This window comes from Poromitra crassiceps (genome assembly GCF_964638095.1).
Source record: "Poromitra crassiceps genome assembly, chromosome: 16".
NCBI lineage: Eukaryota > Metazoa > Chordata > Actinopteri > Beryciformes > Melamphaidae > Poromitra > Poromitra crassiceps.
In genome coordinates, this window is record NC_139645.1 from 16,966,676 (window position 1) to 16,990,476 (window position 23,801).

The 23,801-nt window shown below is 47.5% G+C and overlaps 1 protein-coding gene across 1 annotated transcript in view; it reads right to left on the bottom strand.

Moving 5' to 3' along the window:
* Window positions 1–337: 337 nt before the first annotated feature.
* Window positions 338–23,801, bottom strand: part of LOC310791036 (putative palmitoyltransferase ZDHHC13) — a 32,478-nt gene continuing 9,014 nt past the window's right edge. The window contains exons 4-17 of the mRNA XM_083652750.1: window positions 21,020–21,097; window positions 20,234–20,378; window positions 20,050–20,114; window positions 19,496–19,658; window positions 16,170–16,295; window positions 15,184–15,317; window positions 13,463–13,565; window positions 12,780–12,902; window positions 11,998–12,060; window positions 11,743–11,836; window positions 9,904–9,987; window positions 8,612–8,769; window positions 2,567–2,664; window positions 338–1,226 (exon numbers count right to left, since the gene is read on the bottom strand). Of these exons, the coding sequence (XP_083508876.1) occupies window positions 1,088–1,226; window positions 2,567–2,664; window positions 8,612–8,769; window positions 9,904–9,987; window positions 11,743–11,836; window positions 11,998–12,060; window positions 12,780–12,902; window positions 13,463–13,565; window positions 15,184–15,317; window positions 16,170–16,295; window positions 19,496–19,658; window positions 20,050–20,114; window positions 20,234–20,378; window positions 21,020–21,097 (1,573 nt within the window). The 3' untranslated portion in view covers window positions 338–1,087. The remainder of the gene's footprint in view (window positions 1,227–2,566; window positions 2,665–8,611; window positions 8,770–9,903; window positions 9,988–11,742; window positions 11,837–11,997; window positions 12,061–12,779; window positions 12,903–13,462; window positions 13,566–15,183; window positions 15,318–16,169; window positions 16,296–19,495; window positions 19,659–20,049; window positions 20,115–20,233; window positions 20,379–21,019; window positions 21,098–23,801) is intronic.

Consider the following 23,801-nt stretch of genomic DNA (forward strand, 5'->3'; position numbering starts at 1 on the left):
CAGATTTCTGAAATGAAAATCGGAGACATTTCCAGCTGGGACAAATATGATATACTGTAAGTATCTTTACTCTAGCTTTAAAAATGAGCCTGCTGGAGCCTCTGAAAGACAGTAATGTCAGCTGTGCATGAGGAGTAGCAAGACAGTAATTTCAGCTGTGCATGAGGAGTAGAAAATCAGGAGGATATTTTCGGAGGACAGGTGCAGCTGGAGACAGGTCACCAAAAACGGGGGGACTGTACCCGGAAATCGGGGATGTCTGGTCACCTTCATCTTGGGTTGTGTCTCTTCCTTCCATGATAAAAAAAAAACCCAAATCGGTGATTCTATGATCTGTTGCTCTGCTAGAGGAGACTGGAGAATTGTAGACTCAGTCTCTATCCGCTTCGCTCCGTGCAGATCGGGGCGGTGACACGCAGAAGTCGTGTGCTTGTAAACGGATGAAACGGAATCAAATAACGCAACGTTGCGCCAGATATCCGTACTGTAGCTTTGTTAACGGCCGTTCTCGTCGCCATTAATTCAAGCAACTATTTTTTACAAGAAGAAGACGCACAACCCAAGATGCTGCCAGACTGAATTCAACAGACCTAAAGACTGGCACAACATTGCTATTTCAGAGTACCATATAGTGGTTATTCATTATTAAACGCATGCCTCTTTTACAAAAGTCAGAAAACATACATTTACAAAGATTCATCCTCCAGAAACCATGATAAAAATAGGCTTGACGCATTTATATATATATATATATATATGTATAAAAAAAAAATCTATTAAAAACTTCATATACAATTTAGGCCTTTAAACGTGGAGTTAAACTCACCCAAACTAAAACATCTGTGGGTTTTTTTCATTTCACTTCTTCTGGTCAAGTATAAGGCAGCAGCAGTCTGTACAAAGAGCAACCGAACACAACAATCACTACACGTCGCCTCGTCTTCCCTCCCCCTGTAGCCGAGTGGTCTCTCTCCACCAGGAGCAGAAGAGTACAAAAATAAATAAATAAGCTCTGTGCTTTTTGGTCCAGAACCACTGTGTAGCATCGGACCCCTGACACTGTGGGAGGGGGGGGGGGGGGGGGGGGTCAGACCATGTCGGGGGGTCCGAACATGTGCTGGTCACGGCCCGGCGGGAACTGCTGGGTCCAGTCGATGACGGCCGGCTTGAACAGTCCGCAACAGCGCAGCTTGAAGAAGGACACCAGGTTCCTCACGACACCCAGACTGCAGACAGAGAGATGACCAGGGGAAAACACAGCGATCAATAAGCAATAATCACATGATATACTGTATATCAGCGCGGCTGTGAGTCGGTGCAGGTGATTCAGTGCAGGTAATCCTAGGCATCCTAGGCATGTAATCCTAGGCATCCTAGGCAGGTAATCCTAAGCATGAAATCCAGTAGTTGGTGGTTTGCTGGCGCCATGGCTCCTGCGCCACATTGCGGGCTTGCAGGGGGAAGCCAAGCTAACTCTGGTCAGTTCTTGGATGGGAGACCGACCGCATGGTGCTGGAAGTGGTGTTGGAGGACCAGAAAGAAGCAGGTGCTCTTCCCTCTGATCTCATGAAAAGCTCTCCAATGCCCCAGGGCAGAGACAGGGACTCTGGCCTATGAGCGAGCACTTCGGATGAGACGTTAAACCGAGGTCCTGACTCTCAGTGGTCAGTCAAGAGTAGGGGTGGAACCCTGGCGCCCTGGGGGGCGTAACCCCGGTGCCCTGGCCAAATTCCATAGACATAAATAATATGGACGTATCTATCCCCTTAAATTTCGCTTTCCTGGCGGAGTTCAAACGGAGGGTGTCACCATCTTGATTTTTCGTCAGCAGAGTGGGAGGGAATGGGTTGAGTCCTTCCGCACCTCACGTGAGAGGGGTTTCCCAGAGCCGCAGCTCCGCGAGCTGCGTGATCACTGGACAGGCGATCTGTCAATCACCCCCTTTTCTATCATATATTTTACTCAAAAACGGGCGAGTTATATAAAAAATTACCCCCAACAGTTGTTATGAAAAGGTGTAATTAGCTATATAGACCAAAACCGTGTTTCGCCCCTCACTGGAAAGATGTTTAATCATCTTACAAAGTCGGGCATTTTAGGTAGGGAATTTCAGTAGGGAATGCCTACTGCCCCCGACGCCTAGTGGCCATTCGAGGAACTCCAGCTTTTCAATTCACTTCCGCATCCTCAGAGGGAAGGGGGCGGGCTTACTCACTGCTAAATTCCCACACGGCCCTTCCTTCCATCATGGCCACCTAACCATCCCTCCATATCTCATTGGCACATTCAGTCCTCATGACAGCTGATGTGTGCTGAGCGTTCTGGTGCAAAATGGCTGCCGTGCATCATCCAGGTGGGTGCTCCACATCGCTGGTGGATGAGTTGAGTCCTCCCCCTCCCTCCGCTGATACGTGAAGCACTTTGAGTACTGTACTTAGAAAAGTGCTACAGTATATAAATGCAACCAATTATAGAAACAGTTAAGATGGAGACGCAGATTTTTCAAGTTGCCAACATACTCTACAGGGACACGCTGAGTAAGAAAGGCGGGGCTATCTGAACTCACTTGTAGGGGTTCTGTCTCAGTGAGATGGATTGTGGGAGTTTCCTCTGGTGATGCGTCAGGCTGGTCCTCTCTGCTGTGGTCAGGCCCAGGAACGCAACCTGGAGACGCAACGGAGACACTTTAGTCACAGCTGGAAAATATAAAGTATGTAAGATAGAATTGGGTAAGTGGTGTCTATCTGTCTGTCTGTCTGGGTTCTGTCTGTCTGGGTTCGGGCTATCTGGGTTCTGTCTGTCTGTGTGGGTGGTGTCTAGGGCTGTCACTTTTTCCCAAAATAAAGTTCGAACGAACTTTAATTGCCCACAAAATGTTCGAATATATTCAAAGTTTTTTGGTTAATCTTTTTTTTTTTTTTGCAGGCAAGGGCACTGGGCATCGATCGGCCCAACGTGTTAGCTTGGACGCTCACAGTCACAACACTGCCTCACAAACTTGGCTGCATCCAACTCGAGACAACTTTTCAGACCCTGGAGACAATCTTTCTCAGAAGAGACTAACGCGACAAATCTGGAGACTTTTTCTGACATGGGATTAACATTACCAGCAAGCAGCAGTTGGTTAATTAAATTTTTTATTTTATTTAATAATAATAAAAAAAAAAATCGAACAGGTCAATTATACATTCGAACATGCCCTCCTCCCCCACATTCAAAGTTAAATTCAAATTTCGAAAGAAAAGTGACAGCCCTAGTGGTGTCCGTCACGATTTGTGATGGAAGTGATGTCACACGTGCAGATTTCCGTGTGTGTGTGTGTGTTGAATGCATTCTGCAATTGTTTAACTGTGATGTCACTCGAGCGTCACCCATCAGTGGGTGGGCGATGTCTGGGTGTCTGTCAGTCGCGAAAGTGACGCAGACAGTGTGTTTTTCCCAACTGTGAATTGCGCAACTGTGATGTCACTCGGGCAGGTGTGATTTCATCGGTGATGTCACTCGAGCAACTGTGATCTTACTGTTGTGATCTTAATGTTCAGTCAGAGGCTCCAGCAGCTCTCCTGCACTAAAGAACGTTACAGGAGGTCTTTTGTGCCCACTGCAATTAGCATGTATAATAAGTCACGTACATGCAGGGAGAGCAGACTCCTCCTTTCTCTCCCTCTCCCTCTCTCCTCCACACCCCTCTCATAGATACATGCAGGGAGAGCAGACTCCTCCTTTCACTCCCTCTCCCTCTCTCCTCCACACCCCTCTCATAGATACATGCAGGGAGAGCAGACTCCTCCTTTCACTCCCTCTCCCTCTCTCCTCCACAGACACACCCCTCCCATAGATACATGCAGGGAGAGCAGACTCCTCCTTTCACTCCCTCTCCCTCTCTCCTCCACACCCCTCCCATAGATACATGCAGGGAGAGCAGACTCCTCCTTTCACTCCCTCTCCCTCTCTCCTCCACACCCCTCCTCCCATAGATACATGCAGGGAGAGCAGACTCCTCCTTTCACTCCCTCTCCCTCTCTCCTCCACACCCCTCCCATAGATACATGCAGGGAGAGCAGACTCCTCCTTTCACTCCCTCTCCCTCTCTCCTCCACACCCCTCCCATAGATACATGCAGGGAGAGCAGACTCCTCCTTTCTCTCCCTCTCCCTCTCTCCTCCACACCCCTCCCATAGATACATGCAGGGAGAGCAGACTCCTCCTTTCACTCCCTCTCCCTCTCTCCTCCACACCCCTCCTCCCATAGATACATGCAGGGAGAGCAGACTCCTCCTTTCTCTCCCTCTCCCTCTCTCCTCCACACCCCTCCCATAGATACATGCAGGGAGAGCAGACTCCTCCTTTCACTCCCTCTCTCCTCCACAGCCCTCCCATAGATACATGCAGGGAGAGCAGACTCCTCCTTTCACTCCCTCTCCCTCTCTCCTCCACAGCCCTCCCATAGATACATGCAGGGAGAGCAGACTCCTCCTTTCTCTCCCTCTCTCCTCCACTCCCCTCCCATAGATACATGCAGGGAGAGCAGACTCCTCCTTTCACTCCCTCTCTCCTCCACACCCCTCCCATAGATACATGCAGGGAGAGCAGACTCCTCCTTTCACTCCCTCTCCCTCTCTCCTCCACACCCCTCCCATAGATACATGCAGGGAGAGCAGACTCCTCCTTTCACTCCCTCTCTCCTCCACACCCCTCCTCCCATAGATACATGCAGGGAGAGCAGACTCCTCCTTTCACTCCCTCTCTCCTCCACACCCCTCCTCACATAGATACATGCAGGGAGAGCAGACTCCTCCTTTCACTCCCTCTCCCTCTCTCCTCCACACTCCTCCCATAGATACATGCAGGGAGAGCAGACTCCTCCTTTCACTCCCTCTCCCTCTCTCCTCCACACTCCTCCCATAGATACATGCAGGGAGAGCAGACTCCTCCTTTCACTCCCTCTCCCTCTCTCCTCCACACTCCTCCCATAGATACATGCAGGGAGAGCAGACTCCTCCTTTCTCTCCCTCTCCCTCTCTCCTCCACACCCCTCCCATAGATACATGCAGGGAGAGCAGACTCCTCCTTTCACTCCCTCTCCCTCTCTCCTCCACAGCCCTCCCATAGATACATGCAGGGAGAGCAGACTCCTCCTTTCACTCCCTCTCCCTCTCTCCTCCACACCCCTCACATAGATACATGCAGGGAGAGCAGACTCCTCCTTTCACTCCCTCTCCCTCTCTCCTCCACACCCCTCCCATAGATACATGCAGGGAGAGCAGACTCCTCCTTTCACTCCCTCTCCCTCTCTCCTCCACACCCCTCCTCCCATAGATACATGCAGGGAGAGCAGACTCCTCCTTTCACTCCCTCTCCCTCTCTCCTCCACACCCCTCCCATAGATACATGCAGGGAGAGCAGACTCCTCCTTTCTCTCCCTCTCCCTCTCTCCTCCACACCCCTCCCATAGATACATGCAGGGAGAGCAGACTCCTCCTTTCACTCCCTCTCCCTCTCTCCTCCACACCCCTCCTCCCATAGATACATGCAGGGAGAGCAGACTCCTCCTTTCTCTCCCTCTCCCTCTCTCCTCCACACCCCTCCCATAGATACATGCAGGGAGAGCAGACTCCTCCTTTCACTCCCTCTCCCTCTCTCCTCCACAGCCCTCCCATAGATACATGCAGGGAGAGCAGACTCCTCCTTTCACTCCCTCTCCCTCTCTCCTCCACAGCCCTCCCATAGATACATGCAGGGAGAGCAGACTCCTCCTTTCTCTCCCTCTCTCCTCCACTCCCCTCCCATAGATACATGCAGGGAGAGCAGACTCCTCCTTTCACTCCCTCTCTCCTCCACACCCCTCCCATAGATACATGCAGGGAGAGCAGACTCCTCCTTTCACTCCCTCTCCCTCTCTCCTCCACACCCCTCACATAGATACATGCAGGGAGAGCAGACTCCTCCTTTCACTCCCTCTCCCTCTCTCCTCCACACCCCTCCCATAGATACATGCAGGGAGAGCAGACTCCTCCTTTCACTCCCTCTCTCCTCCACACCCCTCCTCCCATAGATACATGCAGGGAGAGCAGACTCCTCCTTTCACTCCCTCTCTCCTCCACACCCCTCCTCACATAGATACATGCAGGGAGAGCAGACTCCTCCTTTCACTCCCTCTCCCTCTCTCCTCCACAGCCCTCCCATAGATACATGCAGGGAGAGCAGACTCCTCCTTTCACTCCCTCTCCCTCTCTCCTCCACACTCCTCCCATAGATACATGCAGGGAGAGCAGACTCCTCCTTTCACTCCCTCTCCCTCTCTCCTCCACACTCCTCCCATAGATACATGCAGGGAGAGCAGACTCCTCCTTTCTCTCCCTCTCCCTCTCTCCTCCACACCCCTCCCATAGATACATGCAGGGAGAGCAGACTCCTCCTTTCACTCCCTCTCCCTCTCTCCTCCACAGCCCTCCCATAGATACATGCAGGGAGAGCAGACTCCTCCTTTCACTCCCTCTCCCTCTCTCCTCCACACCCCTCACATAGATACATGCAGGGAGAGCAGACTCCTCCTTTCACTCCCTCTCTCCTCCACACCCCTCCCATAGATACATGCAGGGAGAGCAGACTCCTCCTTTCACTCCCTCTCCCTCTCTCCTCCACACCCCTCCCATAGATACATGCAGGGAGAGCAGACTCCTCCTTTCACTCCCTCTCCCTCTCTCCTCCACACCCCTCCTCCCATAGATACATGCAGGGAGAGCAGACTCCTCCTTTCACTCCCTCTCTCCTCCACACCCCTCCTCCCATAGATACATGCAGGGAGAGCAGACTCCTCCTTTCACTCCCTCTCTCCTCCACACCCCTCCTCACATAGATACATGCAGGGAGAGCAGACTCCTCCTTTCACTCCCTCTCCCTCTCTCCTCCACAGCCCTCCCATAGATACATGCAGGGAGAGCAGACTCCTCCTTTCACTCCCTCTCCCTCTCTCCTCCACACTCCTCCCATAGATACATGCAGGGAGAGCAGACTCCTCCTTTCACTCCCTCTCCCTCTCTCCTCCACACTCCTCCCATAGATACATGCAGGGAGAGCAGACTCCTCCTTTCTCTCCCTCTCCCTCTCTCCTCCACACCCCTCCTCCCATAGATACATGCAGGGAGAGCAGACTCCTCCTTTCACTCCCTCTCCCTCTCTCCTCCACAGCCCTCCCATAGATACATGCAGGGAGAGCAGACTCCTCCTTTCACTCCCTCTCCCTCTCTCCTCCACACCCCTCACATAGATACATGCAGGGAGAGCAGACTCCTCCTTTCACTCCCTCTCTCCTCCACACCCCTCCCATAGATACATGCAGGGAGAGCAGACTCCTCCTTTCACTCCCTCTCCCTCTCTCCTCCACACCCCTCCCATAGATACATGCAGGGAGAGCAGACTCCTCCTTTCACTCCCTCTCCCTCTCTCCTCCACACCCCTCCCATAGATACATGCAGGGAGAGCAGACTCCTCCTTTCACTCCCTCTCCCTCTCTCCTCCACACCCCTCCCATAGATACATGCAGGGAGAGCAGACTCCTCCTTTCACTCCCTCTCCCTCTCTCCTCCACACCCCTCCCATAGATACATGCAGGGAGAGCAGACTCCTCCTTTCACTCCCTCTCCCTCTCTCCTCCACACCCCTCCCATAGATACGCTGGTGAACCCTCATTTCATCATTGCTGTTGCTGTATGTCACTTTATCATTATAATGATGTTGCACAATGTCCATTTTGGCCACATAGAACATGTGTGCTTGCTACTGCTGTAAATTACAGGTGCAATTTATTTTCTTATCTTATTTTATTTAACTTTATTGTAGATAGGATAACTTAAATGCTGGGCTTTCTTGACATGTTTCTGACAGGCGGGTCGGGGAACATGCGTTTCCCGACCCGCTGCCTCCCCGTGGCTGCACTGCTATGTTGTAATGTGGATACAGGAGATGACGAATATGTGTCTCGAATTGCGAATAGAACGACGCATTAATAAAACGCATTGGACTCAGTGTGCACGCCGTGATCTGTGTGTGACGATTTTTTTCAGATGACGGAAGTTATCCGCCACTAAAGACCTTAATTCTCTCCGTTTTCTGACAGCTATTTAAATTCAGTTGGGTCAAGATCTGTATCGTTCATGTTATTTGACGTGCTTCAGTCGCCTGCCTGTCTCTGTGCTCTGTGCTTGGTAAAGTTGGAAATATATGACAGATTCACACTTCCAACGCGACGCCTCCCTAGTTAGACAACGAGATACAAACTAATTTTCACCTAAAGCCGGACAAAGAAGTAATGAAAATGTGATTTTGCATTTTGCAACTTCTTTTGTTGTTTTATTGCGGAATTACCGACGGTTTTAACTTGACAACAAAAACATTCTAAATTGAACCCCCGCTCACTTCCTGTTGCAGTGTTTGCTATGGACATAAAAGAAAAAAAAACATTCAAGTGCAGGACTGACCATTCCGTGAAAACCGTCACTCAGTGATGTCACTCGAGCAATTGTGACGTCATCAGCGATGTTCAAAACAAACCAAAACAAATGAAATGTATTTTGTCTGCAGTCTGCAACACATTTTCTCTCCCTCTGACCTGGTACAGCTGCAGCAGCAGGACGACAGAGGACCAGGACGTGTGGTAGAAGGCCAGGCAGAAGACGCAGAGCACCCAGGGCGAGCAGCCCACCAGGGCCGACAGCACGCCCCACACCCCCTGCTCCGAGTACCGCACAGGACAGTGCTTCGACCAGTCTGACATACACACACACACACACACACGCGCACGCGCACGCACGCACACACACACACACACACACACACACACACACACGCACACACACGCGCACACACACACACGAGCATGAGGACCACTTGGAAGCACAAAACTTCAGGTACACAAAAGAGTACCTGTAGATACTGTGCTTACATGCTTATTGATCCTCTTTTATTGGAATCATAATCGTAACGATTTTGGGATATCATGATGAACTATTTACTCCTGTCTGAAATTATTATATTGAAATTATTAAAAAATGTATTATTAAAAAGGATTAAAAACTGACTAAATGAGGTATGATACATTTTAAGAAATATTATTTGAAAGATTTAGTCATGTTTGACTTCACATCTCATTCGGTTCAATGGTATGGATGTTGATTTGATTATTTAACATGCAATTCTCCAAGCATGATCCATACCTATCCACCTTATTTTTGAATGCCCCACTGTAAAAAAGAATCGTGGGTACAAGGTCCGGTTTAACGTGACTCATTGTTGCCGCTTGCCATTTCCTTTGTTATACTCTGGCTGCAGACCCGAATTATAAACCGGAAGCTGGAGTCCGTTATAAAAGTTATAAATATAGTCACGTTATAAACAACTAACCAACGCTGGAGGTCCGTATGGAAACTCGAAATGTGTGTTACTCGAAATGGTTAAAAGTTAAATCAATTTGGTGGCGTTTTACTGCCATGTAACATAGCTAGCTAGCTGCTAAATTAGCCACAGTTAGTAGCCGACTGTTGTCAACTGTTGTCGACGGCCTATGCTCCTCCAGGAGCGATAGGCGCAAGTAAGTAAGTAAGTAGCCGACTACCCACAATGCATTACGTTATCCCAGCACCCGAACGACACGGCTGTAGAGCAGAATGGCTCTGCTGTAAAAGGGTAAAATCCTCATAGACGTTTTTTTTGTCAGGGGCTGGGGGGTTATCTAAATTGGTTACACCGGAAATAGAACCCATAGTTAACGTAAGGCAAAATGGCCGCCAAAAATAAGGTGGATAGTGATATATCACTATCGGGGCAAGGGGGGTTACGATGACCCTGATGATATTAATTTCAACAACATGGCCCGGCTAACTGTGCTTGTGTTGGGTCACTCACACACGAGGCAGCCGTAGAACATCCAGGCTCCCATCATCAGGAGGGAGAACAGGAAGAGAACGAAGAAGTGATGGTTCCTCGCTCCTGATGGAGAACAAGCACACCACATGCAGGTTGTTAGACCGCCGAGCCGAGTGTGTTCACCTCTTCAACCTGTAGAAACTGATACTGTAATACATGTCAGATCATTTCATAACTTGTTAAATTGTAATGATATGCTGCTCTTCTAAATCAGTCAAAAACATTTAAAATTGTGGACTTTGTTTATTTGTTTCGAGTTCTGTGTTCGGTCACAGCTATGCCGTTTTACGTGCGATCGGGCTGAAACCTTCAGGGTGTGTAAAGGGCACCCGTGCGGGTGACCTGACAGAGCCGGATTTTTTAATTAGGCTAATTAGCTAATGATGTGATGTCACTCATCAGTGATGATGTCAAGAGTGATGTCATAAGGACGCACACACACACACACACACACACACACACACACAAGGCATTGTGACAAGACTGATCGGTGATGTCACACACACACACACACACACACACACACACACACACACACACACACAAGGAGGCATTGTGACAAGACTGATCAGTGATGTCATAGGGGGGCACACACACACACACACTGATGATGTCATCAGTGATATCATAATGGAACACACACACAAGGAGGCATTGTGACATCACTGATGCAATAAGATTTAGTGAGCAACACACACTCGTGTGCGCCAATAGGGCAGGCGAGGCCACGCATCAGCCGAGCTAGTTAGTGGCCAGGCCAGCGAAGCCTGTATTATTTTTATTTTTTTTCTTCCTCCCGGGAAGTTTGACTTCCCATGGATGAAAACTAACCAAACTTTGCACAAAGGTCCAGTCCCATGCCAAACGTCTTTGACACAAATTTGGGGCCAATAGTCCTAACGGTGGCACGACAGCGACCGTCTAAAGTTTAAAACTTAAAAGATTCATAAAAAATCAGGCATACGTGCTACGGCTTTGCAACTTTCACCGAAATGTGCGCCTAAATGAGGGGAAACTTTTGTACAATGCAACCTATGGCCAATTATGAAGTTTAAAGACCGCAAAACTGCAAAAACGATTAAACCCTACTCCTCCCACATTTTTTCTTCAAACGACACCAAACTTCAGTATCTGCATCGTTAGACTGTTCTACACAAAAGTATCAAACCAGATTTTCGATCGGTCAAAAATTGAGCCCACAGTGCATCAAAACGTTGAATTCTGGCCCCGTGTATAGCCTAATTACCTTAATTACCTTTGGCAATTAGGTTGTATTTGTGATGTCATCAGTCAGTCAAGCAATTGTGATGCCATCACTAATGTCACTCGAGCAATTGTGATGTCATAATATTTTTTTCCCCCATTGACTTGCATGGGGTTTCGAAAAATCTTGTTACATTTGGCAATTAGGTTGTATTTGTGATGTCATCAGTCAGTCAAGCAATTGTGATGCCATCACTGATGTCACTCGAGCAATTGTGATGTCATAATATTTTTTTCCCCCATTGACTTGCATGGGGTTTCGAAAAATCTTGCAGTAAATTAGCTGTAATTCAGAAACCATAACAGCTACAGCTACGAAACTTGGTAGGGAGGTGCACAGAGGGGCCTTTTATTCTACACGAAAGAATTACACAAATTGAGCAGATGGTGAAGCTATAACAGCCCTCTTTACATTCTGGTCCATAACTTCTGAACCGTATGGTCTATCATCAAAGCCTTGAGACTTGCCCGGCCACGACCCATTGCTGCGCAGCAGCTATAATTATTACATGAATCTGTCAGTTGAAACATAATCATTGCTGCAGTCCATCTCACCGATGCAGCCGTTGGTCCAGATGGAGTGATGGTCCTGTTTGGCCACACAGGCGTCACAGGTGAAGCAGTGGTTGGTCCTCATGGGTTTCTTTATCTGTGAAACAGACATGTGAAACTGTGCTGCTGGTTGTTCAGTGCAAGTGTCTCTATTCTGGAGGGCAACACAGTGGTGCCGTTAAAGTGAAGATGTGTGTGTGTGTGTGTGTGTGTGTGTGTGTGTGTGTTTGAAGTGCGTCGGTCCTTGGAGAGCCTCACCATACAGGAAGTGCAGAAGATCCTGGGGTCCAGACAGCCGGCCTCGGCCAACATCAACACGTTCTGACAGGAGAGGAGAAAAACTAGTTAATGACGTCCACATCAGAAAATAAGCCAGATCAAGAATCAAGACCCTGACGTGAAGCAGTGTTGACATTTTTTACAGGTGTGTAGCTGACATCAAAATGAAGGCCGAGCTGGAAAATGGGCGTGATCCGAGCAAGGGGGCCGGGCCCCCATATTGCCCCGCCCCCACTTTACGACCCTGGCCCACGTTCGCTTTAAGTCATCGGCGTCACGGCTGCTGTGATCCCATCGCAAGATGGTCTCTAGTCCTGCGTATTACACAGCCGCCTACCACACACATTCATCACACTTATACACAAAGATATCGAGACTATACATAGAAACATCCGCAGCTAGCATCCATGCTACATTGTAGGGCTAACTGTAACCGTAGCAACGTAAACAAATCCAGTCAGATTGCTGTTCAGCCCCTAACCAGCAATCAAAAGGTTCCGGATGAATTAAAAGAAATAATGGAATTTGTTTTTTTATGTTTTGCCACAAGGTGTCACCAGTTACTTTGATTAGAAATTAAGGAAATCGACCAGATGTCTTGACTACATACTTGTAGTGACTTGGTTTGAGGTGAAACAGCCGTCTGTCACTCAAAAAAAGACAACAGACAGCAGAGTGCGTTCATTGGTCAGAAACTGAGGTGAACCCACAAAGCAGTGTACAGATATTCAATATTATTCCATTTGAATGCTTGCTCCTACCATTTTCTTCTCTTCCTCAGTGGCCTTGACGAAGCCGGGGTCGGTCCTGCAGGTGCGGAGGTAGTAGTAGAGCAGAGCGGTGGCATTGACAGTGAACAGCACCTGAACTGTGGCGCTGGGTCCATGTGGGGGTCAAAGGTTAAGAAGCTCTCTCTCTCTTATCAGTGAGTGACCTGTCAACTCTCCCTTACAGGGAGGCCCCCCCTCTGCCGATCTGGGGAGAGCCATAGACTAGCACCATGCTTCCTCCGACACATGTGCAGTTGCCAGCCGCTTCTTTTCACCTGACAGCGGGGAGCTGGCAGGACGTAGTATGTGGGAGGATCACGCTATTCCTACCAGTTCTCTTCCGCCTCGAACAGGCACCCCGACCGACCAGAGGAGGCGCTAGTGCAGCGACCAGGACACATACCCTTAATCCGGCTTCCCACCCACGGACACAGCCAATCGCGCCTGTATGGACGCCCGACCAAGCCGGAGGTAACACAGGGGGGGCGAACCTGCGACCCTCATGTTGGTAGGCAGGGAATCTACCGCTACACCACCCGGACGCCCCCTACGATTGGACAGGTATTATCCATAAAATAGCAACCGAACAGCAACCATGTTTTAGGGTGGATTTCCCCTTTGAAGCAAACAACTCAGTCTCAAGTCAGGCTGTGAAGAGCTGACAGTCAAAGGATATCTGGCAGGAACCAGAGGCACCAGGTGACGAGCATCCAGAAGACTGAAGCCATCAGAGATGTCGCCGGGAGGAGAGACTGGAAGCCTGGAGCTGGAAAACTCCTGCTCAGACACAGACAGGCAAACGTTTCTTCATTCAATGATGAGCAACACTTTTGTGCAACATGCAATATGTCTGGTTGACAGTTCAGATTCAGATTCAGACAACTTTATTTATCCCAGAAGGACAATTCAGTTTCACAGCCTACCCAACACCTTCAAAAGCGCACAGTGAGCTACAAACTTCAGACATGACAAGACGTAGCGTAACAGCATGACATAACACAAACAAACAAATCATGTCAGAGATAGCAGATCAGCCTCATATAAACATGAACAAGAAATTAAAAGTATACATGTATTTCTAGACATAAGAACATGTATAAGAAATAAAAGATATATATCTATATATGTATGAACGAGCCTAACCTGTTCGTCACAGACAGGATACGTACAGCCTGTTGTGCGCTCATATAAGTGAAGGCATTCATTTAAAATGACTACTGTCTGTGTTTAACAGTCTTGACAGCTGAAGGGAAGAAAGACTTGGAGTACCAGTTAGTTCTCCCAGGGGGCGCATGGTAGCGCCGGCCTGAGGGCATCACAGCAAATTCACTGGACAAAATGTGGGGTTGGGTATCAAAAACCCCGGGTACCGATATGGTACCGGTACTTTTACAACCGGTACCACTGGTACTGAATTGCAACGCAGATTTAAGTGCCTCATTTAGGTGCCATGCCCGAGCTGCTGAGTGAAATACCTGCCGCTGCACGCACCTTCACTTACATTACAGGGCACATAACATTATCGTTTGAAATCCTCTTTACGGGCCTCTTTAAATAATAAGAAAAAATTGTTTATATCTGCTTTAATTTTTTTTAAAGTACCATCGGGTTTCAGGCACCGGTACCATTTTAAATAAAGGATAAATAAAAAATCAAATAAATCAAATAAAAATAAAATAATTCTCCTAGACAAAATGAAGAAGTGTCAAAAGAAGAGTGTGTTGTAGGGGTGTCACAATATATCGTCCCAGGAAATTTCGCGATAGTAAAACGTCACGATATGTATCGTTGAGATGAAATCTCATATCGCGATTTATTTTTTATTTTTATAATTGTTTTTTTTTTTATAATTGTTTTTTTATTTTTATTTTTTCAAAAATAGACTAAGAAACGTCTTTGTTTGTTGAAGTTCAATGTGTGGAAAGTAGTTCAGTTGAACAAGTCTCTGAAGAGACACATGAGAAGTTATACAGGAGAGTTTCTGGCAAAACGGTTTACTTGACAGGAAAAACTGAAGATGCATAAAAAATAGACTAAGAAAAGTCTAGTTGTTTGAGTTTGAAGAAAAACTGAAGATGCATAATGAGAATTTATACTGCTGAGAAACCTTTTAGTTCAAAGTAAATCTAAGTGACGGTGTAACTCATTCTATTTCAAGATAAGCCTTATCTCCAATCTCATGTTTTTTCTAGTTGTTATTGTAATAACAATTTCCCACAACAGCATGTTTTGTATTTGTGCATTTCAAATAAAATACTACTTTTCCAGTCATATATTGTCATTATTCAAGTTTAAAAAAATATCGTTAAAATCGTATCGTTATCGTGAACCCAGTATCGTGATATGTATTGTATCGTGAACTGAGTGTATCGTGACACCCCTAGTGTGTTGTGACCTTGCGGCGAGGTTGATCACGGCGATCACACAGGCGAGCAGGATGCCTTTGAGCAGCCAGGACTCAGACTTCATGTCCACGATGGCGCCCACACTTCCCAACACAGCGACGCACAGCAGGAACTGCAGGAACACCTGGAAACATTTCAACAGAGGGGGCGCGTCAAGAAGAACTTTCTCCACACGCGTTCCACACTTTGGCTGATTTGTGAGCAGCGTCCAAAAGTAACTTCTGTTGTCCACCGGCCAAATGGCTAGTGACTGTTCAAATTTGACCTAACACTCAATAATTCTTGTTCTTGTGTGTGTGTGTGTGTGTGTGTGTGTGACAGGCAGTGTGTGTGACAGGCAGTGTGTGTGACAGGCAGTATGTGTGACAGGCAGTGTGTGTGACAGGCAGTGTGTGTGTGTGTGTGTGTGTGTGTGTGTGACAGGCAGTGTGTGTGTGTGACAGGCAGTGTGTGTGACAGGCAGTGTGTGTGTGTGTGTGACAGGCAGTGTGTGTGACAGGCAGTGTGTGTGTGTGTGTGTGTGTGTGTGTGTGTGTGTGTGTGTGTGTGACAGGCAGTGTGTGTGACAGGCAGTGTGTGACAGGCAGTGTGTGTGACAGGCAGTGTGTGACAGGCAGTGTGTGACAAGCAGTGTGTGTGTGTGTGACAGGCAGTGTGTGTGTGACAGGCAGTGTGTGTGTGTGTGTGTGACAGGCAGTGTGTGACAGGCAGTGTGTGACAAGCAGTGTGTGTGTGTGACAGGCAGTGTGTGTGTGACAGGCAGTGTGTGTGTGACAGGCAGTGTGTGTGTGACAGGCAGTGTGTGTGTGACAGGCAGTGTGTGTGTGACAGGCAGTGTGTGTGTGTGTGTGTGTGACAGGCAGTGTGTGTGTGTGTGTGACAGGCAGTGTGTGTGTGACAGGCAGTGTGTGTGTGTGTGACAGGCAGTGTGTGTGTGTGACAGGCAGTGTGTGTGTGACAGGCAGTGTTCTTGTACCCGATATCTGTTGACTATCCTCCGGCAGCGCGAGTTGGAGCGGACCCTCTCCTGCTTGATGTGGTTGAGCATGTGGATGAGCAGCGGGCTGTGCACCTGGTGGGCCAGGTCGATGGGGGTGTGACCCTGAGGGAGGCGAGACAGAGGCGACACAGGCCGTCAGCTGTCACGGTGTGTCTCTGCACAAGCGACAAGAAGCTTTCTGTAGCATCGCTGCGTCTCATCATAAGAATCGTAATAATAATAATAAAACACGCTCAGAAATTACTTTCCGACACAAACGAGGGGTGCAACAGTTCTGCACGCATCATTGGCGAGATGTTTATTTCTGTAGTCGTTCAAATGACAGTTGTAGGGAACAGGACGTTTTTCACGGCTGGACTCAACCTGTCGTCCATCTTGTTTGTCGATCGGGAGGGAAACAAAGAACAGAAATCGGGTTGAGCCGCTGACGACCGATGACCACGAAAAGTCCAGCTTTTCTCGGCCGACAAGTTTGTCGGTCGTCCACATCGGCTGAGATTCCCCACCCCTGGTCACTCTACAGGGAAGGAATGGACCTCTGGTGACTTGTTGCTGACAGTTTGAACACAGAGTGAAACCTGTGGGACGCTCCTGTCTGTGTGTGTGATCTGTCTGTTCTGTGTGTGTGATCTGACTGTTGTGTGTGTGTGATCTGACTGTTGTGTGTGTGTGATCTGTCTGTTGTGTGTGTGTGATCTGACTGTTGTGTGTGTGTGATCTGACTGTTGTGTGTGTGTGATCTGTCTGTTGTGTGTGTGTGATCTGACTGTTGTGTGTGTGTGATCTGACTGTTCTGTGTGTGATCTATCTGTTCTGTGTGTGTGATCTGTCTGTTCTGTGTGTGATCTGACTGTTGTGTGTGTGTGATCTATCTGTTCTGTGTGTGTGATCTGTCTGTTCTGTGTGTGTGATCTGTCTGTTCTGTGTGTGTGATCTGACTGTTCTGTGTGTGTGATCTGACTGTTCTGTGTGTGTGATCTGTCTGTTCTGTGTGTGTGATCTGTCTGTTCTGTGTGTGTGATCTGTCTGTTGTGTGTGTGTGATCTGTCTGTTCTGTGTGTGTGATCTGACTGTTCTGTGTGTGTGATCTGACTGTTGTGTGTGTGTGATCTGTCTGTTGTGTGTGTGTGATCTGACTGTTCTGTGTGTGTGATCTGTCTGTTGTGTGTGTGTGATCTGTCTGTTCTGTGTGTGTGATCTGACTGTTCTGTGTGTGTGATCTGACTGTTGTGTGTGTGTGATCTGTCTGTTGTGTGTGTGTGATCTGACTGTTCTGTGTGTGTGATCTGTCTGTTCTGTGTGTGTGATCTGACTGTTGTGTGTGTGATCTGACTGTTGTGTGTGTGTGATCTGACTGTTCTGTGTGTGTGATCTGACTGTTGTGTGTGTGTGATCTGTCTGTTCTGTGTGTGTGATCTGACTGTTCTGTGTGTGTGATCTGACTGTTCTGTGTGTGATCTATCTGTTCTGTGTGTGTGATCTGTCTGTTCTGTGTGTGTGATCTGACTGTTGTGTGTGTGTGATCTGTCTGTTGTGTGTGTGTGATCTGACTGTTCTGTGTGTGTGATCTGTCTGTTGTGTGTGTGTGATCTGACTGTTCTGTGTGTGATCTATCTGTTCTGTGTGTGATCTGTCTGTTCTGTGTATGTGATCTGTCTGTTCTGTGTGTGTGATCTGTCTGTTCTGTGTGTGATCTGTCTGTTCTGTGTGTGTGATCTGTCTGTTCTGTGTGTGTGTGATCTATCTGTTCTGTGTGTGTGATCTGACTGTTCTGTGTGTGTGATCTGTCTGTTCTGTGTGTGTGATCTGACTGTTCTGTGTGTGTGATCTGACTGTTCTGTGTGTGTGATCTGTCTGTTGTGTGTGTGTGATCTGACTGTTGTGTGTGTGTGATCTGTCTGTTCTGTGTGTGTGATCTGACTGTTGTGTGTGTGTGATCTGTCTGTTCTGTGTGTGTGATCTGACTGTTGTGTGTGATCTGACTGTTGTGTGTGTGTGATCTGTCTGTTCTGTGTGTGATCTGACTGTTGTGTGTGATCTGTCTGTTCTGTGTGTGTGATCTGACTGTTGTGTGTGATCTGACTGTTGTGTGTGTGTGATCTGTCTGTTCTGTGTGTGATCTGACTGTTGTGTGTGATCGGTCTGTTCTGTGTGTGTGATCTGACTGTTGTGTGTGTGTGATCGGTCTGTTCTGTGTGTGTGATCTGTCTGTTCTGTGTGTGTGATCTGTCTGTTGTGTGTGTGTGATCTGACTGTTGTGTGTGTGTGATCTGTCTGTTCTGTGTGATCTGTCTGTTCTGTGTGATCTGTCTGTTCTGTGTGTGTGATCTGACTGTTCTGTGTGTGATCTGTCTGTTCTGTGTGTGTGATCTGACTGTTGTGTGTGATCTGTCTGTTCTGTGTGTGTGATCTGACTGTTGTGTGTGTGTGATCGGTCTGTTCTGTGTGTGTGATCTGTCTGTTCTGTGTGTGTGATCTGACTGTTGTGTGTGTGTGATCTGTCTGTTCTGTGTGATCTGTCTGTTCTGTGTGATCTGTCTGTTCTGTGTGTGTGATCTGACTGTTCTGTGTGTGTGATCTGACTGTTGTGTGTGTGTGATCTGACTGTTCTGTGTGTGTGATCTGACTGTTCTGTGTGTGTGATCTGACTGTTGTGTGTGTGTGATCTGTCTGTTCTGTGTGTGTGATCTGACTGTTGTGTGTGTGTGATCTGTCTGTTCTGTGTGTGATCTCTCTGTTCTGTGTGTGATCTGTCTGTTCTGTGTGTGTGATCTGTCTGTTCTGTGTGTGATCTGTCTGTTCTGTGTGTGTGATCTGTCTGTTCTGTGTGTGATCTCTCTGTTCTGTGTGTGATCTGTCTGTTGTGTGTGTGTGATCTGTCTGTTCGGTGTGTGATCTGTCTGTTCTGTGTGTGATCTGTCTGTTCTGTGTGTGATCTCTCTGTTCTGTGTGTGATCTGTCTGTTCTGTGTGTGATCTGTCTGTTCTGTGTGTGATCTGTCTGTTCGGTGTGTGATCTGTCTGTTCTGTGTGTGATCTCTCTGTTCTGTGTGTGATCTGTCTGTTCTGTGTGTGTGTGTGATCTGTCTGTTCTGTGTGTGATCTGTCTGTTCTGTGTGTGATCTGTCTGTTCTGTGTGTGATCTGTCTGTTCGGTGTGTGATCTGTCTGTTCTGTGTGTGATCTGTCTGTTCTGTGTGTGATCTATCTGTTCTGTGTGTGTGATCTGTCTGTTCTGTGTGTGTGTGTGTGTGTGTGTGTGTGTGTGTGTGTGTGTGTGATATGTCTGTTCCGTCAGACTCACGTTGATGTTTTCTGCGTCCACGCTGGCGCCGGCCTCCAGCAGGATGTGAGCGGCGTCGACGTTTCCTGCCAGCACGGCGCAGTGCAGCGGACTGTTCCTGTTCACCTTGTCCACTGCGCTCACAGACGCATTGTTTTTGATTAAGAAGTTGGTTGGCTCCGGTCTGGAACACAACAGGGAACCAGGTTTACTTTCGAACACTAGCCAGAACCACCAACATCCATCAAACAAAAATAAAAAAGTCAATGAAACAATGTTCCGTGGAGTTGTCACGGCGATGACCGGTGTTGGGGGAGGCAATACCTGTGTAAAAAAGTGTGTAAGATAACATTACAAGTAGTTCTGTTTGAACTTAACCCATTGATACCTGATGCAGCATTTGTGTGTGTATCCCTTTAAGACCGCGAACTGCGTTGACGCGGTTCGCAGTCTTAAAGGGATACACACACAAATGAGGGATATACACGCAAATGCTGCATCAGGTATCAATGGGTTAAAACAAATGGAGAATAAAAGCATGTCAGCAAGGGAGCAAGTTGCTGCTTAGTGCTTACCCAATAATCTTCTGCGCTGCTAGCATCAGCGGTGTCTGCCCGTTGCAGTCGGGGCCGTCTACTTCCTGGAAGCACAGAGGCAAATGAGAGGATAATCACCAGGGGGACATCAGAAGAAGAAAAAAAGCAGCTATACAAATGAGCTGAGAGCGAGTGAGGCCGAGCAGAGAGTTCAGGTCAGTACCTGTCCCTTAGCCATGAGGTACGCCGCGATGGCCATGTGCTGGAAGAGGATGGACAGGTGCAGGCTGCGGTAGCCTTCTCCGTCGGCGATCGACGGGTCCGCTCCCAATCTCAGCAGCTGGATCACCATGGAGAGGTGGCCCTGCCTGGCCCCGGGGGACGACAAGCACCGGCGCAGACTTTAGGCACAAGTCTATCAAGTCAAGAGCCAAGTCCAAGTGTAGTCGAGTCCAAAGTCCTTAATGTCAAGTCTCAAGTCTAAATGCAGAACCCCAAGACAAGTCGGAACAAATCAATAGTCCAGTATCAGTTTAATATCTTAAAGGAAAGGAAATATCTCAAGACTTTTCAATGTAATATGGTTTGAATAAAAACTTAGTGCTTAAGAACATCCTGAGTCATTTTCAACGTCGATCATTCCATACTTTACAGTTTAGACTTAAATGATACAAGTCTCAAGTCAGGTCAAAGTCTCGTGCAATTCTGTGACTCGAGTTCAAGTCATGTGACTCCAATCCCCATCGATGTATGTTTGGGCTTGAGTTCTGCTCTGACAGATGTGGGTATCTCTGCAGGTTTCAGCCCGAGTCACATGACTTGGCTCCCTCTGCTAATAACTAGAACTAATAATAATAATGCCCCTGCTAAATAACTGAATACTTCATAAACAAGTAAACATGTCGACCCCCCCAACGAATGATGCAGAGCATAACACACACTGGTGTTTGACAGACACAGGTCCAGACCCGGAGCGTAACAGCCAGCTGCAGTGGTCAGTCATATTCACCTGATGGCCCAGTGCAGAGGAGTGGAGTTCAGGTCTCCTCCCAGCTGGTCTATCACTGCCCCCTTAGAGACATAATACCTGCCAGAGAGAAGGGAGGGAAGGCACAGCAAACAAACTGCAATTGAAGATAATTTTAATTATGCAATTAAATGAATGCAATTCAAACTAATTCAAACTCTTCCGCAACAGTCTAGAACAGGGGTTTTCAAAGTGGGAGGCGGGCCTTCTTCCCCAGGCGGGGGCTCCAAACCGTTTCAAGGGAGGCTCAGTGAATGGACGTAAATAGGACATTAGTTATTACATAAGTTATCAAAAAGAGATCACATAGAATAGCCTAAATGTGTGTGGTTTGGTTATAGAGATTCAGTGATACAGTAGTTTGGGGGGGATTTTTAGCTGCGACCAGCAGCTCTATTCACCTTATTCACCACGCCCACTTTTTCTCTCTTCCGCGTTCAACGCAAACGTATTTGTTCTTCCGGTTCAGTGCTAGTTGGGAAGGCCACTAGTGGCTAATAATATTAGCCACTAGTTAGTTATGTTATATGGCAGTAAAATGCCACTGAATGACCAAATTGATATAACCGTTAACCATTTCGAGTAACACTGATTCCATACGGATCACCAGCGTTAGTTTGTTGTTTATAACGTGGCTATATTCATAACGTTTCTATCTCGGATGCGTTATTTCGAATCGCACATAGGTTACGCAACCTAACATAGGTGCGCAACCTAACGTCCACTCCACTAACGTCATCTTAAGAGCACAATATTCCTGGAATGCAAGTTTAACTAAACAGTTACATGTCCTCTGCATTCTACATAAAATTAAGATATTACGGGTTGTTTTATTTTGTATGTTACATACGTATTGGCCAAGATATGTTAGTTTATGGGGGAGTAATTTTGTCACTTTAGGAGCGGAGTGTGCGCAGCCATCTTGCCTGCGGAGTTTTTGGCAAGTCAAAACGGAAATACTATTACAAAATGACGTAATGCGGAAGCGTCCATGTGTGGGCAAAGAATAAGGTGAATAAGTCAGTCTGGTGGACGGTCGGTTGGTCCACAAAAAGTTCACCACACTTTAGCGGGCACAGTTTTTGCCCTAGGAGGCTGAAATTTGGCGGGGAGGTCAAGTGTGTGTGTTTGTCTTCATGCTAATAGACCCTCTTCACGGGGGCCATCTTGTGTCGAAAAGGCAGGCTAAACACAGGTGCAAGCGGGGCATGGTGGTGCAGTGGTAAGCGCTGTCGCCTCACAGCTCGAAGGTCCTGGGTTCGATTCCCACCTGGGACGCTGTGAACGCTGAAGGAATGTGTGTGCATTGTCCTCGACCGTCCGCATGTCCTCGAGTTTGCATGTTCTCCCATGTTCTCTTCTTCATATAGGAACCCCTTCACCAAAACATGCAATATCCTGGTTGCTGATGTGGTGCCTCCTCTGGCCTCCTCTGGGGCGCCTGTTCGGAGGGAGGGGAACTCGTTGGAATAGCGTAATCCTCCCACGTGCTATGTCCTACCGGTGAAGCTTCCCCCGTCAGGTGAAAAGAAGCGGCTGGCTAACTGCCCATGTCTCGGAGGAAGCATGGAGCCAGTTTCGGCTCTCCCCAGATCGGCAGAGGGTGGAGCAGCAACCAGGATAAATAAATTAAAATAAGCACTAATGGGGGATAAAAATGGGATAAAAAATCGGGGGAAAACAAAACAAAAAACAAAAAAAACAGGTGCAAGCAAAACAGCAATGAGGGTTTCCAACTTCCAAGTGGAAGCAACGACCGGGGCAGCAGGGGGAAAATTGTCCAAGTACAATTATTATTAATTATGAGGCTACAACAGAATAAAATGGATCTAATATTATATCACCATTCATTTTTCTAACCTACGATACGTATTGACACATTTTTTGCATTGCGATATATTAAATTTCAATATATCGTCCCGTCCCAACCCATCATCCTCTTTTCTTTTTTTTTTTGATTATCTTTGTGTCTGTCCATTATTACAGGCCAGTGTAAACTCTGCCAGGCACCTGCTAAGAGTCACAGCAGGACTTAAAGGATGGGTTTTCCGTGGGGAATATGAATATATATTAAATCTCACGCCCCTAAGGTTTTCGAATCCGTTGAAATTTTTGAAATTGGAGGTTTACTCACAGAGATATCAACCGAAATCCACTCTGTGTGTGGGGGGGGGTGGTGGGGGGGAGGTGCGGGTGCGGGGACTCGAAATACTACATTTCCCACAATGCACTGGGCTCGCGTGGCCTTCGTTTTTATGCCCACCCCTCAGGCATTTGGCTGATATCAAACTCCAGTAGGTGGCGGTAATGCACATATATGTTTGCCAACCGCCATAAAACTCAAAGAAGAAGAAGAAGAAGGCTTCGACAATAATATATGGAGAGAAGAAGAAATAAATCGAAAATAAATCGAAAATAAATTGCCTCCAAATTGCACCACATTTAAACTGAAGTATATATGTCGGGAGATGTCTTCATAAAAAAAAATTCATGCATTTTAAGGCATTTTCGTAGGAGTTACGCGCATCTGATGTTGTAACTATTTTCTGTAAAAATGTGTAAAAACGGGTACATTGCTCAGCGTTGATTTCGTTACTTCAACCCACCTACTACTAGATGTAAAATTTGACGAGCTTTCCAATGCCGCCAGTCCCGTGTCGATTAGTGCTTCCGTTCCCGAGATAATGGTCTCTTTGCAAGGAACTATGGGAAGCTAATATTAGCTACAGCAGGCTAGGCGGTTGGAAAGATGGCTGCCTTTTGG